General features: G+C 38.7%; 1 protein-coding gene and 1 pseudogene across 1 annotated transcript; both read left to right on the forward strand.

The window, feature by feature from the left end:
- Window positions 1-7,312: 7,312 nt before the first annotated feature.
- LOC111653245 (aquaporin-1-like) lies at window positions 7,313-9,032 on the forward strand. Its single transcript, XM_023403731.2, has 4 exons — window positions 7,313-7,784; window positions 8,247-8,405; window positions 8,591-8,671; window positions 8,776-9,032. Exons 1-4 carry the CDS (start codon window positions 7,422-7,424, stop codon window positions 8,968-8,970), a joined length of 798 nt encoding a protein of 265 aa, XP_023259499.1. The 5' UTR covers window positions 7,313-7,421; the 3' UTR covers window positions 8,971-9,032.
- A 191-nt stretch (window positions 9,033-9,223) lies between these two features.
- LOC111653246 (aquaporin-1-like) lies at window positions 9,224-13,525 on the forward strand (annotated as a pseudogene).
- The last annotated feature ends 141 nt before the right edge of the window (window positions 13,526-13,666 follow it).

Below are 13,666 nucleotides of genomic sequence, written 5' to 3' on the forward strand. Positions count from 1 at the left end.
ATAGTATAGTAAGGCATAAAATGTCATAAAAACGTCATAGTATACTTAGGCATCAAATTTCATAAAAATGTCAAAGTATAGTAAGGCATAAAATGTCATAGTATAGTAAGTCATAAAATTACATAAAAATGTCAAAGTATAGTGAGGCATAAAATGTCATAGTATAGTAAGTCATAAAATTACATAAAAATGTCACAGTATAGTGAGGCATAAAATGTCATAGTATACTAAGGCATAAAAACTTCATAGTATACTAAGGCATAAAATGTCATAAAAATGTCACAGTATAGTAAGGCATAAAATGTCATAAAAATGTTATAGTTTAGTAAGTCATAAAATTTCATAAAAATGTCATAATATAGTGAGGCACAAAATGTCTTAGTATAGTGAGGCATAAAATGTCATAAAAATGTCACAGTATAGTAAGGCATAAAATTTCATAAAAATGTCACAGTATAGTAAGGCATAAAATGTCATAAAAATGTTATAGTTTAGTAAGTCGTAAAATTTCATAAAAATGTCATAATATAGTAAGGCATAAAATGTCATAGTATAGTGAGGCATAAAATTTCATAAAAATGTCACAGTATAGTGAGGCATAAAATGTCATAGTATAGTAAGTCATAAAATTACATAAAAATGTCACAGTATAGTGAGGCATAAAATGTCATAGTATACTAAGGCATAAAATGTCATAAAAATGTCACAGTATAGTAAGGCATAAAATTTCATAAAAATGTCACAGTATAGTGAGGCATAAAATGTCATAGTATAGTAAGGCATAAAATGTCATAGTATAGTAAGGCATAAAATTTCATGGTATAGTAAGGCATAAAATGTCATAAAAATGTCACTGTATAGTAAGGCATAAAAACGCCATAGTATAGTAAGGCCTAAAAATTTCACAGTATAGTAAGGCATAAAATATCATTAAAATGTCATAGTATAGTAAGGCATAAAATATCATTAAAAAACCATAGTATAGTAAGGCATCAAATGTCTTAAAAATCTCACAATATATTAAGCATGAAAACGTCTGGGTATAATAAACCATAAATGTCATGATCACTCCATAGTAAAGTAAGGTATCATATGTCATGAAAATGTCATAGTTTAGTAAGGTTTAAAAAGGCATTAAAAGTTCATAGTATACTAAGACATAATGTTATAAAAACGTCATAGTGTGGTAAGTCTTAAAAAGTCAAAAAAGTCACAGTATACTAAGGCATAAAAAGTCATAAAAATGTATAGTAAAAAGTCATGAAAAAGTCATAATATAGTAAGCCATAGAAAGGCATAGAAACAACATTGTCTAGTAAGGCATAAAAAGGCATAAAATGTCATAGTATAGTAAGGCGTAAAAAGTTATAAAAACAAGATGGTAAAATAAGACATAAAAACATCATTGTAAAGTAAGGCATAAAAAGTCATAAAAACGTCATACTCTAGTAAGGTATAAAAAGTAAAAAAGAAACGTCAAAATATACAAATTCATAAAATGTCATAAAAACATCTTATTATACTAAGGCATAAAAAGTCATCAAAACGTCACAGTATTGTAAGGAAAAAAACGTCATAGTAAGGCATAAAAAGTCATAAAAACATCATATTATAGAATGTCATTAAAACGTCATAGTATACTAAGGCATAAAGTTATAAAAACATCATCATATAATAAGGCATAAAAAGCAGTAAGTAGTAGAGTAAGGCATGAGAAATCATAAAACATCATAGTATAGTAGGCATGAAAGGTCATAAAAAATTCATAGTGTAGTAAGTCATAAGAAACCATAAAAACCTCATAGTATTACAAGGCATAAAAAGGCATTAAAACTTCATAGTATACTAAGACATAATGTTATAAAAACGTGATAGTATAGTAAGTCATAAAAGGTCAAAAAAGTCACACTATATTAAGGCATAAAAAGTTATACAAATGTATAGGAAAACATCATGAAAAAGTCATAATATAGTAAGGCACAAAAAGGCATAGAAATAACATATTCCAGTAAGGCATAAAAAGTCATAAAAAGGAAATTATATAGTGAGGCATAAAAAGGCAGAAAAATGTCATAGTATACTAAGGCATAAAAACGTCATAGTATAGTAAGGCATGGAAACTGTAGAAAACAATCAAAGTTGTTAAAACTAGATTTTGACACAGGGCCCCTCTACAAACAAATTTTAGAGTTAAATTGCAGTCCACATCAGTTGATAAAGGTACAAATTCCCTAATAAATTAGCAGATATATTACTCATTAGCCAACATGTTTCATCTTTCGTTGTTCTCGATGCAATTAAGGACAACTCAACAAAACAACAAGCAAAGTTTTCATCAGAAAACTCGTAGACTAGTAGCCTAAATGAGAGCTACATGCTGAACAAATGGTGCATGATGCATTAACAAAGAAGAAGAAACACAACCAAATCACAGAAAATCAAGCACAAAGCCTAAAGGCAAAAGCTGAGGAGAGAGAGAGAGATCTATAGGAAGCTAGCTACTTCATGAATGTGTAAAGTGTGTAATGTGCGTAAAATCGAAGGAACAACAGACAGAGAAATAAAGACACAATCCGTCATGAAAAAATGTCACCCCATATAAAAAAGAAAAATATTGCAATCACGCTCAAATTATTTGACTGGTCTTTAAATTAGCTTGTAATTAGTATGGCCCTGTAATGAACAGGCCTATATTTTTAGTTAAGAAACACAAATGTTGATATTTTTTTTATTGGTTATATTAGTGAATATACCCACAATCAAAATTACTTATGTGGACCTGATTAAATTTTAACTGGCAATCTTCCTCATCCCACATACACCAATACTTACACTTAAGGGTGCATGCCGATTCCAGTGTATCTCTGTAACTAAATAGCCTACAGTATTTACACGTGTGATGATTTAACAGCATTGTCAACTCTAACACACCATGACGGTGCAAATCCTTATCTAGTCTGGAATATTAGTCGAAATAGTGTTCCAAGCTACTCTGCTACACTTCCTATCTTGTGTTTTCTTTGTGCCACCCAGCTCCTGCTGCTGATTGATGGATAGCTTCTCCCACTTGTTTTTTCAGCAGTTGGACCATCCAGTAGCAGGTTGCCAGTGCCAACTGCACAGATTGATCTGACACACCCTCTCCCTGCTTCTCACTCACTCCCCCATGGGTCTGCTGGTCAGCTCATGCAGTTTGTCACTGGAAAAGGAAAGAAAAAGATTGAGGAGTGAACAGTCATACATAGGTTGCTAATGTGTCTTTCTTGTTAGATTAGGGCAGAAAGGTAGGCAGATAAAGCATAGAGGTGACCCATTAGGGCACCTACTTATCCTAATGGAATTGCTGATTTGGTTTCAGCTAGCAAAAAGGCCAGAGGCAGTTGGCCACTCAACACATTTTAACAACTTTTAGATTCACTAGTACAGTATGCTGGGTCATATGCCAGCACATCACCCACTGCTTCCACTGGGGCCTCTGCACAGCACATACTGTACATGTGGGTTCACATGGCTGCGTGAGCATCAGATTGAACCATTATAAGCATCACTCCTCAACGAATTCCCCTACTGGGCAGTCAACAGCTGGATCACTGGCGGGAGTTTTATCGCTGCATTCAGAAAAGCGTGAAAAAATGCAGCGCTCTCATTCACTTGAATGGAGCCAGTTCAGTGACATAGTGGGGGTGCAGAGGGCTCCAGCAGAAACATGCAGAACTGCAATGTTACATCATTTGGCAATCTAACAATGTTAAATGGCTGCATTTAAAGAGTTTGCTTTTATCCAAAGCAAGATACCATGAAAGGTGCTGGTCTAATGCTCAGAAGCAATTTGGGATTTGTTGTCTTGACCAAGGACACTTGAACATGTGGCTAGGAGGTGCTGGGGTTTGAAAACCTATGATTAGTGGAGATGCACTCTACCCCAGTGGCTGGTTGGTAATATGAATGGCACAATCTGGTTTTTACTAGATCATTGCAACAAAAGATAAGGTAGTTGCCACCATGATACCTTTCCAGAATTGTCAAATTCTGAGTATTGTAACCCACTGCTCCGTGTTTTGGCATCTGCTAAGCCTTCAAACTAATCTGTTACTCAAACTGGACATCCTGGATGATGTTTTATTCAGGTAGTCCACCAAATGACATTACTACCTCTTTGTCAAGCTCCTCCATTTTTGGAGATAATACAAAAAAAACACTATGATGGTGTGTTCTGGCGCCGAATGCCAAACACTGGCAAATACAGGTTTGCACAAACTATCCAGACAACACAGTCTCAGTGCACTTTCATTGCCCATTAAGCAAAATTGATGGGTTTGCAAAAGTGGTGTCAGAAAAAAGGGGCCCGACCCACTGTCCTGCTCAGTTACTTTATCCCTTGGCTTGTGTTGAGAACTGTGGCTTTCTTTAAGATGCACGTATAAGGGATTTTCATCCTGTCTTGCTGTTTCTGTTTTTCTCCATCCACCTGTTTTGTGGCATAAAGCCAAAACCTTCCTTCATATAGACCCAATGCAGTTTGACAAGAGGGTTGGGAGCGCCAGATTGTGATGGCTATTTTGATTCTAGTTTTTTATCTACACCAACCAATGCAGGGTGAAATCATCACTGAAAATCACGTTTTTTCCAGGAAGCAGTTTTCTGTGAATCTGTATTATATAGGGCCTCTGAAAGGTTGCACAGCTGGCACACAGACGGTTTTCAAAGAAGCAGGATTTTTCTCAGAATTTCAAGTCCACATTTCATGGCGTCTTTAATGGTTTGCTTTAGCTCCTCCTCTCTGCCGTGCACCTGTTAGGTCACAAAGATATTTTATATTAATATCATGTTATCTAATATATATATATATATATATATATATATCTAATGTGAGTCACATCTAGTCTGACAAATGAACAATGTACAATTTTGTACATTGTTCTGTTCTGTGCTGTCCCTTACACAAACAGCTGATGCCATTGTGGGTGGTGACAGACCATGACCAGAAATATGCAACGGGAATTATTTGATGGGGATATAATATGTGATTAGGTGCCTGATTTAAGCAAAAGCACCAGAGTCTTTTTCCCATCAGTGCTCCTGTAATCTGTGGACTCAACTCCAGCTTGGAACTGGACGCTGAATACACTGCTTGCAATGATCCAACAAACTGGACTAACTGAACATCAGAAACACATTCATCCCCATTTCAACAATCTTCAATTCATTTTAGGATGTTTTTTTCTGTGGCCACACTTTGTGTTTCTCCACCGTGTTATGATGTTTTCACTCAGTTTGAGCAACTGGAAGGGAAAACCTTTGAAGCTGTAGGTTCCATTTCGCTCTGCTTAACAGACCCGCATACATATTAATTATATACTTGACTTGCCTCCACTTCCGCATGACTAAATACTCTGTGTTCATCCTATAATCTCTCAAGTTAAGTTAAAGTCCAACTCCCATTACAGGCCACGATAATAAACCAATGTGGCTCCACACAGTGGGGCTCTTCAGAACACCTGCATCGTGATGTTATTTATGCATCTGGAAGAGTAGATTTGGGGAATGAGTCGTGTTTGTATCTTATTTACATCTGAAAGGCGGCGGGGGGATGGTGGGGGTCATCGTGGGTGAGTGGAGGGCACTCACGTGATGAAGTGCTCCTGGGGTCTGTCCTCAACCGGAGACAACACTGGTCAGTTGAAAGCCTTCCTTCTCTCCGAGCAATCAACTGGTTGGAAATAAGTCACACCCACTTGATGAAATCATACCCAGCTGTGCACTGACTTGGTGGCCAATATGATAATCGCACTATAGCATAACCTCAGTTAGCCATCTCATATGGAATCGATTATTGTGTGAATGAAGACTATGTAGAGAGTTGATGCTCTTCCTCTGGGCTCTGACCTCTTCGCTCCCCACAAGGAAACTCCAGATGCACAGCATGGACCAGGGAGGGACGATGCCAACGTCTTTCCAAGGGGAATGTAGACTCAGAGAGAGCCTACAGGTGGATGCTGGGGTGGAGGTGGGGGTTATGAAATGCTCTGCAGTAGAGTAGTACGGTATCAGATACACATGTGCCAATGGGGAAAAAAACAGCGGGGATTTTTTTTTCAATAAATGAAATGTTAGTTGACAGTTTGCTGCAGTGGTGAGTTGGCAGGGCCACAGAGCTGCTCCTGCTCACGGGGTTAGAAAACATAACCTTTGTCCTCCCTGTCAGTTTTCCACGTGGTTACTCCTCCTCCATCCTGCTCCTCCGACAGCATGAATCTTATAAACTCCCAGTTATGCTGTCATCTCTATAATGTCTGCAAATGCTACTGTACATATAGTCAAAACTGCAATACATTTGTTGTGTGGTTTTAAATATTTGGAAATCATTTATTTGACAATAGATAGAGACCAAAAACTGAATAAAAGTCTGGTGTAAGGTGCAAGTAAAACTACATTTGTTAGAAAAAGAAAAATGTGGATGTGTTCTTCTTTTAGAATGAGGCATTGTGGCCCAAGTCAAAGGTGACGCTTTGAAGGGCTTCTTTTTCTTTCTTTTGACAAGAAGACAAGAAGCACTGTGACTCTTTGACCTGCCAGCTCTTCCACACAGAAAAGAAGAATAAGAGACTGGTTTCCTTGGCATGAATTCAAAAGGTCCCATTTCCTTCACATGACATGTGACTGATTTTAATTTCAGAGCAGCCCGCCCTGCAATGACACACGCTCAGAATAGATTAAGTAGAGTGGTAGGAAGATAGGAAAACCATTTCCACAGGCTTTTGACTGTGAGTGTCCTTCACACATCTGATTGATGTCCTTCACACCTTTAATATTTCACGTGACTGGAATTTAGATACATATTGAAAATATAGCCCTTAATTTTAAGATGTATTGCTTTTTTTTTTATTCCTGGATAATTTGGAATTTATATTTTTAATTTTATATTAGCGCAATAATAAAAATACAATTTTATAATTGACTCACCCATGGAATAAATTATGCATCCAAGCTGTATGTGTTGTTGTGACTTAAACCGTCACCTTTTCCTTTTTTTAACCAATTTAACCTATACTTTATTTGAACATGTTTTCTTAATCATCCATTTCAACACCTCACCTGACATGATGTAACAGTTTGCTGTGGTCTTAAATGAGCTGTGAACAACAGCGAAGGCAGCTATGCCTTCTGTTAAACTGGAAAAGTACCGAACAGAGCAGGAGACGTGGAGGTCACTCTCACTGGCTGAAATGCTTATCTCTCAGCTGTTTCTAATCAGGCCTGATTCTTCAAAGCCACACACACACACACACACACACACACTTGATGAGCGTCACTCATGATGTTTTCAGTTGGGCTGCTGGTGGAACCAAATCTCTGCTTGTGCCACAATCTTGGTGTATCATTCAAATACTGCTTGTTAGCATAAGGTCATCCAAGTGGCCATGTCAGAAATTAAAACGTGGGCATTTTGGAGGGCAGCTCTTGCTGAAGCTCTGGGAATGATCATCTTTATCTTCATTGGCCTCTCAGCGGCAATAGGTGACAAAAATAACACCTACCCTGACCAGGAGATAAAAGTGGCATTTGCCTTTGGTTTGGCCATTGCCACATTAGCCCAGTGTATAGGTCACATTAGTGGTGCCCACCTGAATCCTGCCATCACCCTGGGCATCCTGTCCAGCTGCCAGATCAGCGTCCTCAGAGCCTTTTTCTATATCGTAGCTCAGATTTTAGGAGCAGTGGCTGGCAGTGCCATTGTGTATGGTATTAGGCCAGGAACCACAGATTCACTTGGTGTTAACAAGGTAAGGTGGAACCCATGTGCTTCTAATTTTTCCTGAGTAATGCTTGTCTCAATGAATGACATTTAGTATTCCCATTTGAGAGGCATTTGGGGAATTGCCTCCAGTCTGACCTAGTTTTCTGTAAAAGCCAGACAACTCATTGTCTGAAGTTTTCTGTTCTGCTCTCTAAGACCTCAACTGCTGGAGATAAGTTGTTCAATTTTAAATGTCATTTTAAATTATCACTGGTTTGTAGCTGCCATCCAACAAACAGGGCCTTCTCTTTTCAGGGAGTGTTTATAGGATAACTTGTTTGTTTTGTTTTGTTGGATTCTTTTTTTTTTTTGTTTTTGTTTTTTTTGTTTTTTTTGTTTCTTAAAGGATATTTCTTCTTCAAGTGTTGCAGAAACTGAAGTAAAAGAATCCCTTAAGCAAAATTGTTCATGCACAAAGAGGTGAAAAAAGTGTTTTTCTTCTTTGCAGCTAAATGGAATCAGCCCAGGTCAAGGATATGTCATAGAATTCCTGCTCACCCTCCAGCTGGTCCTGTGTGTGCTCGCAGTCACTGACAAAAGGCGTGATGTCAGTGGATACGCACCTCTGGCTATCGGACTGTCTGTGGGGTTGGGACACCTTGCTGGGGTAAGTACATCAAAACATTCCTTCATTTCCCCTTTCATTAGTTTGGTAGATGGTTTCCCCATCTCGCCGTGGCCCGATACAATGGATTTGCGTAGGATGAACCTGGCTGTAAATCAGGCTTGTATGTAATCTGCTGCTGTGTAGCTAGAGAGCCAAGTGGTGTTTTCCTCTGATATGGTTTACAGATCCGTTACACAGGATGTGGTATCAACCCAGCTCGATCCTTTGGGCCTGCAATCATACTGGAATCTTTTGATGATCACTGGGTATTTATGGTTGAGATGTTTATCAGATCATTTTTCCAAGTGTTGTATTCATGACTCATTCTGCTTGAAAAAGGGATGTGTCTGTCCTGTTATTTGTTTTTCAGGTATACTGGGCAGGACCAATGAGTGCTGGTGTGGTGGCAGCTCTTCTTTATAATTATCTACTGGCACCTAGAGACGAGCCCTTGAGTGAAAAAACAAGGGTGTTATTCTGCAGTGGCTCATCACCGGAAAATGAAACCCAGGAGCCCCTTCTGGAGAACACTAGAGATGCAAAATGGTCAAAGGAGCCAGTCTAAATGGAAATTACTACTGTATACTGCTGCTTATTTGTGTCAAATAAAATGCTTTTTCAACATGACGAGTTTCATCATCTCTATGATGCTCAAATGTGTGACAAGAAATCTTTTGTCCTGCTTCATCTTCTCTTCTGTCCTCCCATCTGCACACAAACCTCTTCTCTATAAATCCTGAAGTATGTGATACATTGGGTTTTGACACACCAAACACATTTGAAGCCAAGATGACAGATATAAAACATTTTTTAAAAGAATGTTTAGGAGGGCTGTGGCAGTAGAATTTGTCAGTATGTTCCTGTTCATATTCATTGGCATCTCAGATATTATTGGAAAAGATATTGAGAAGAGGGTTGTGCCGGAGCTGTAGGTTTCACTGGCCATCGCCTCTCTGGAGTTTGATGGCACATCAGTGTAGCAAACCTGAACCCTGCAGTCACTTTGGCGCTGCTGGTCAGCTTCCAGATCAGACCGCTGAGATGTGAGTGTGTGTGCGTGTGTGCTACATCCTGGCTCAGATGCTTGGAGCAGTTGCCACAAGTGCTTTCGAGAATGGATATAGCCCCAGTGAATTGCTTGGTCCTTGGGTTATCCTTGTCCATTTGTTTTCTTTCATTTCACAGGAAAGTTATTGTGCTCTAAAAAAACACTTTGTCATCGAGTTCCTTGCCACCCTTCAGTTGGTTGCGTGTGCGATAGCTGTTACTGATAAGCGACAGAGTGATGTTAAAGACTTTAACGCCGCTGGCTATTGGGCTGTCAGTGAGACTTGGGTACTTTGCAGCTGCATCTGAGTGAATCACAATCCTATAATTCTGTGAAATCTGTGGTTGAATTTTTCAGCAGTTTTGACAAAATCAACTGTCGATTAATCCTGACTAATCCTGAAATCTCACATTTCAGGAGGACCTTTAGTTATTTTAGGAGGCAGATTTACTGTCTTTGATACATCGCTCACAACCGAGCAAGGACAGACACACAGAGTTCATTTTAATTACAGCGGGTGGACAAAATGAAAGCACTACTCAATAAGAGTACTAAATAACAATTTGGTGAAGCTTTTTGTCAAAGGGTCCTGATATTTTTTATCTGTCTATCTGTAGTATAGTAAAGCAAATATCCTGTTCAGTCTCTATTGGTGAGGGTCCACTGCTTCTCTTTGCCAATATGGCTTTCCTGTGTTTAGAAAAGTGGTGGAAATGATTCAGGACTTTCTCTCTGCTACATTACGTAATTTTGCAGTGTTGTGCATCTGATGTGCTAGTGGCTCAGGAAGCGGGCACTACAGTTGCAAAGGCATGTGTCATAGAAAGCTGAAAACAAATTAGCACCGTCAACATTGAGAAGTGGCTGGAAATCACCGTTTTTATAAGTGCGTTTTCCTGGAAACATAAGGCCACTTGCAGAGAGGTACAAATGGGTCACTGCCCAGATCGCAGGTGCCAAAACTAAACACGCAACATAGCCATGGAAGAATTAGAGATATACAGTATAACATGGTATAAAAATAATGTATTTTGGTGAATCAGCACATCTGAAAGTATCAACTAAACTACTACAACTACAACTGCATGGCTACTGTATTGTGAGGGGTTTCTGTCATTGGCATACTGCAACTATATATTTTACAAACTGATTCTGTAGGAATGGCTTGCACTTGTACATGGATATTCCCAGACTGCTAACATGAACAATTCCATGCCAGGATAGGAATTTGTTGAATAACCTGATAGGCCTAACATGTTGCCATTTACATTTACAGATAAGTTTCACTGGATGTGGTACCAATCCTGCTCGCTCCTTTGGACCAGTTTTGATACGTAAAGGAATAAAGAACACCTGGGTAATGTGAGCACACATTTTGAAACTTTTTTTTTTTTTTACCCAACTCTCTCAATCAATCCAATGATCTCCGCTTTCGTTCCAGGCGTGTGGAGGAATAGCAGCAACTATATACAATACAATTCTGTATCCACGAACACCAAACCCCAGAATGCGCAGGATCGTCCTGCTTCATGGTGCAGAAGATGAAGCTGAAAATAAAATATCCATGCAACATTTTCGCTTTCCTGTCTGTCGCCACACTAATAAACAGCAAATATGTATTTTTAGTTTTGTAGTGTCAGATATATCATGCTTTTTTAAACCAAGGAATATCTTATAATAACAATCCTTTCTCTTTTTTTAAACCACAAAGTTCAAACTAAGGTTAACATATCCCTGTCTACATTGTGCAATCACCAAAATAACACAATGTATATACAGTATATATATATATGTATATTTAGATCTGGATGACCTTGCCATTAGTTTCTCTATAATGTATTGCATACTGTATACAGTGTTATTTTGTTCAGTGTTTGGCGACAGTCCAAAAAAATCTCTCTGAGGTAAAACAACACAAGGATGTGGATCAGGTAATTGCACATGAAAGCACTGTAAATTCTTCATAAGAAAAAGCATGATTAGACAAGATGTGGCCATCATGGAGATTTCCTGTTTGGCTGTGTCACAAGAATGTCCTCCTTCCATCTACGCAAGCGGCCCGTCTCACATCCCGTTTTATGACTTATGAGTATATTTGATGGTCCACACACACCCTGGGCTAATCATTGAATAACCATCAAGTGACTTTAAGCTCAACTGCAGAACATTTCCCAACAGAAAGCCGGCGGTCTGAGGGCAATCGAGCCAAGGTTGTTTAAGTAGATGTTAGTTATTGTTAGCTAAGAACCAATCAGGGGCAGGATCACCGCTGTGGTTGGATGCACATCCCCTCATTGAACATTGCTATTATTCTGCTCTGTGTGAGATGATCATTAACAAAATGTCTGCTTTCCAAATATTTTTACAATGTCCTGTGAGGGAGTAAAGCTGTAGCCTACATTTTTGTCCTACTGTCAGATCCAACTTCCACTTATTGCCACACAGCTAGGCAGGTGATGGAAAATCACTCTGATATACTGTATGTGTAACACAAACTTAAACACAACATGAGGCGTAAATTCAACAGACTGACGTGATGGTATGAGCATGGGGAGGAAGCTATACGAATCTACAGAGCCTGCAAAAATCAACATGTTTCATTATATTTAATCGCAATGACTGGAACAATCTGATTTAAAATATTTATCTACATTCCGACTATACATCATTCCCCATGGCTCACCTCCCTTTAAGGAGGAATATTGCTTTGCTCTGGTGTATGTTCCCGCACATCTGTCAATTAGGCTCCTTATAAACCTGCTACAGTGCCCTGTGCTTTTAAATTTATCCATGGATGATCGCCGTGCTGATGGGATTATCTCGCTTATATGACATGACACTTCTTCACATGATTTTTTATGGTGGATTCTCAGAGGCCAATCATGTGACGGCAGCCAATCTGAAATCTCCCTCCTTTGTGTGCTTAACCTCGGAGGTCAGAGCATTGTGTTTGGCCTCTTGTTTTGAAGTTTGTCCTCAACAACATGGACAATGCTCTTTTTGTTGCCCCTCAGTCATTTTGTCTGAGAGTGTCCTTCATCAAATTATTTGGCTCTCATGTTGAATTTGATTATTCCATGATTTGGCATGGGAGTGTGTTCAGTAGTCCTCTCATTCTGTTTAACTAGACAAAATAAACAAGTGGGGAATGGAGGCCATAACCTGATTTTGAACTGATTTCAGAGTGACAGTAAGTTAATAGTAATCACCGACATGAAAATATGGACTATTCAATACACATTTGTGTAACAGAAAACCAACGTGCTTTCTTTTCACTTTACAAATTAAGAGTAATAATTTAAGTGATAAGGCTGATATGGCAATATTCTATGTATTTATAATATATATATAAGTATTGTCTGAATAGTGTTGTCCAAAAACTTTTAAAAACATTAATGAGTCACACTGTGCCTTTAATACAGTAGAGAGAGCTCTGTTGTTTATTCTAATCCAGTCCCACATACACCATAATGCTGCAGTAATTATTCACTTTACCACCAAATGTGAATTATTCTCCAAGACACTGCATACTCCTGTTTGAATAACGTTTGCTAAAAACTACAGATGCCTGCTGTGTTCCACCATCTTGGAAAATTATGTACTGTAGCTTTTTTTTTTTCTTCTTTTTAAAGTCTTGTGACCTGTTTTTAAAGGTTAATGTATTTACTAGGTACAAAGGGAGGGATTTGTTGTCAGAAAGAAAAATGTATAATATTGCCTGCCATGCCCTTTAAAGGGATATACGCTGGGTTTCTTGTCCCCAGCAAAAATAACTCCAACTTGCAGACTAATTGCTTTTAAACACAATTCTGACCCCACCACTAGCCCTCTTCACCCTGTCTACACATACTGAGCATATACTGACTGATGCCGGGCTCCTATCTGCACCCTGAGAGTTACTCACCACGCTCACTCCCTTTCTGTTTTTCATCAGTTCTGTGTCAGAAGGGTGGGGGCCCGCGGGGAGATGGATGGGATTTCTCGTGAACTGTGTGTGGCAAACTCTGTGCTCGGAAACCAAGGTGCCAATCAAAACTGCAGAGTAAAACAGTTCTCACTTCCCTTTTTGTGACCCCAGCGATCACACAGAGCTGATGAAAATGATCCCTCTTTCTACATGAGAGTTCTGACCTACATTCTAATAGCTTTAGTGTTTAAAAAGCACAACACCTTTAGGGTCAGTTAACAGCCTTTGTAACTGCACCGCTATAAA

Source organism: Seriola lalandi, unplaced genomic scaffold, assembly GCF_002814215.2.
Source record: "Seriola lalandi dorsalis isolate HSWRI2012SDOR001 ecotype SW California unplaced genomic scaffold, Sedor1 jcf7180002054182, whole genome shotgun sequence".
Lineage (NCBI taxonomy): Eukaryota > Metazoa > Chordata > Actinopteri > Carangiformes > Carangidae > Seriola > Seriola lalandi.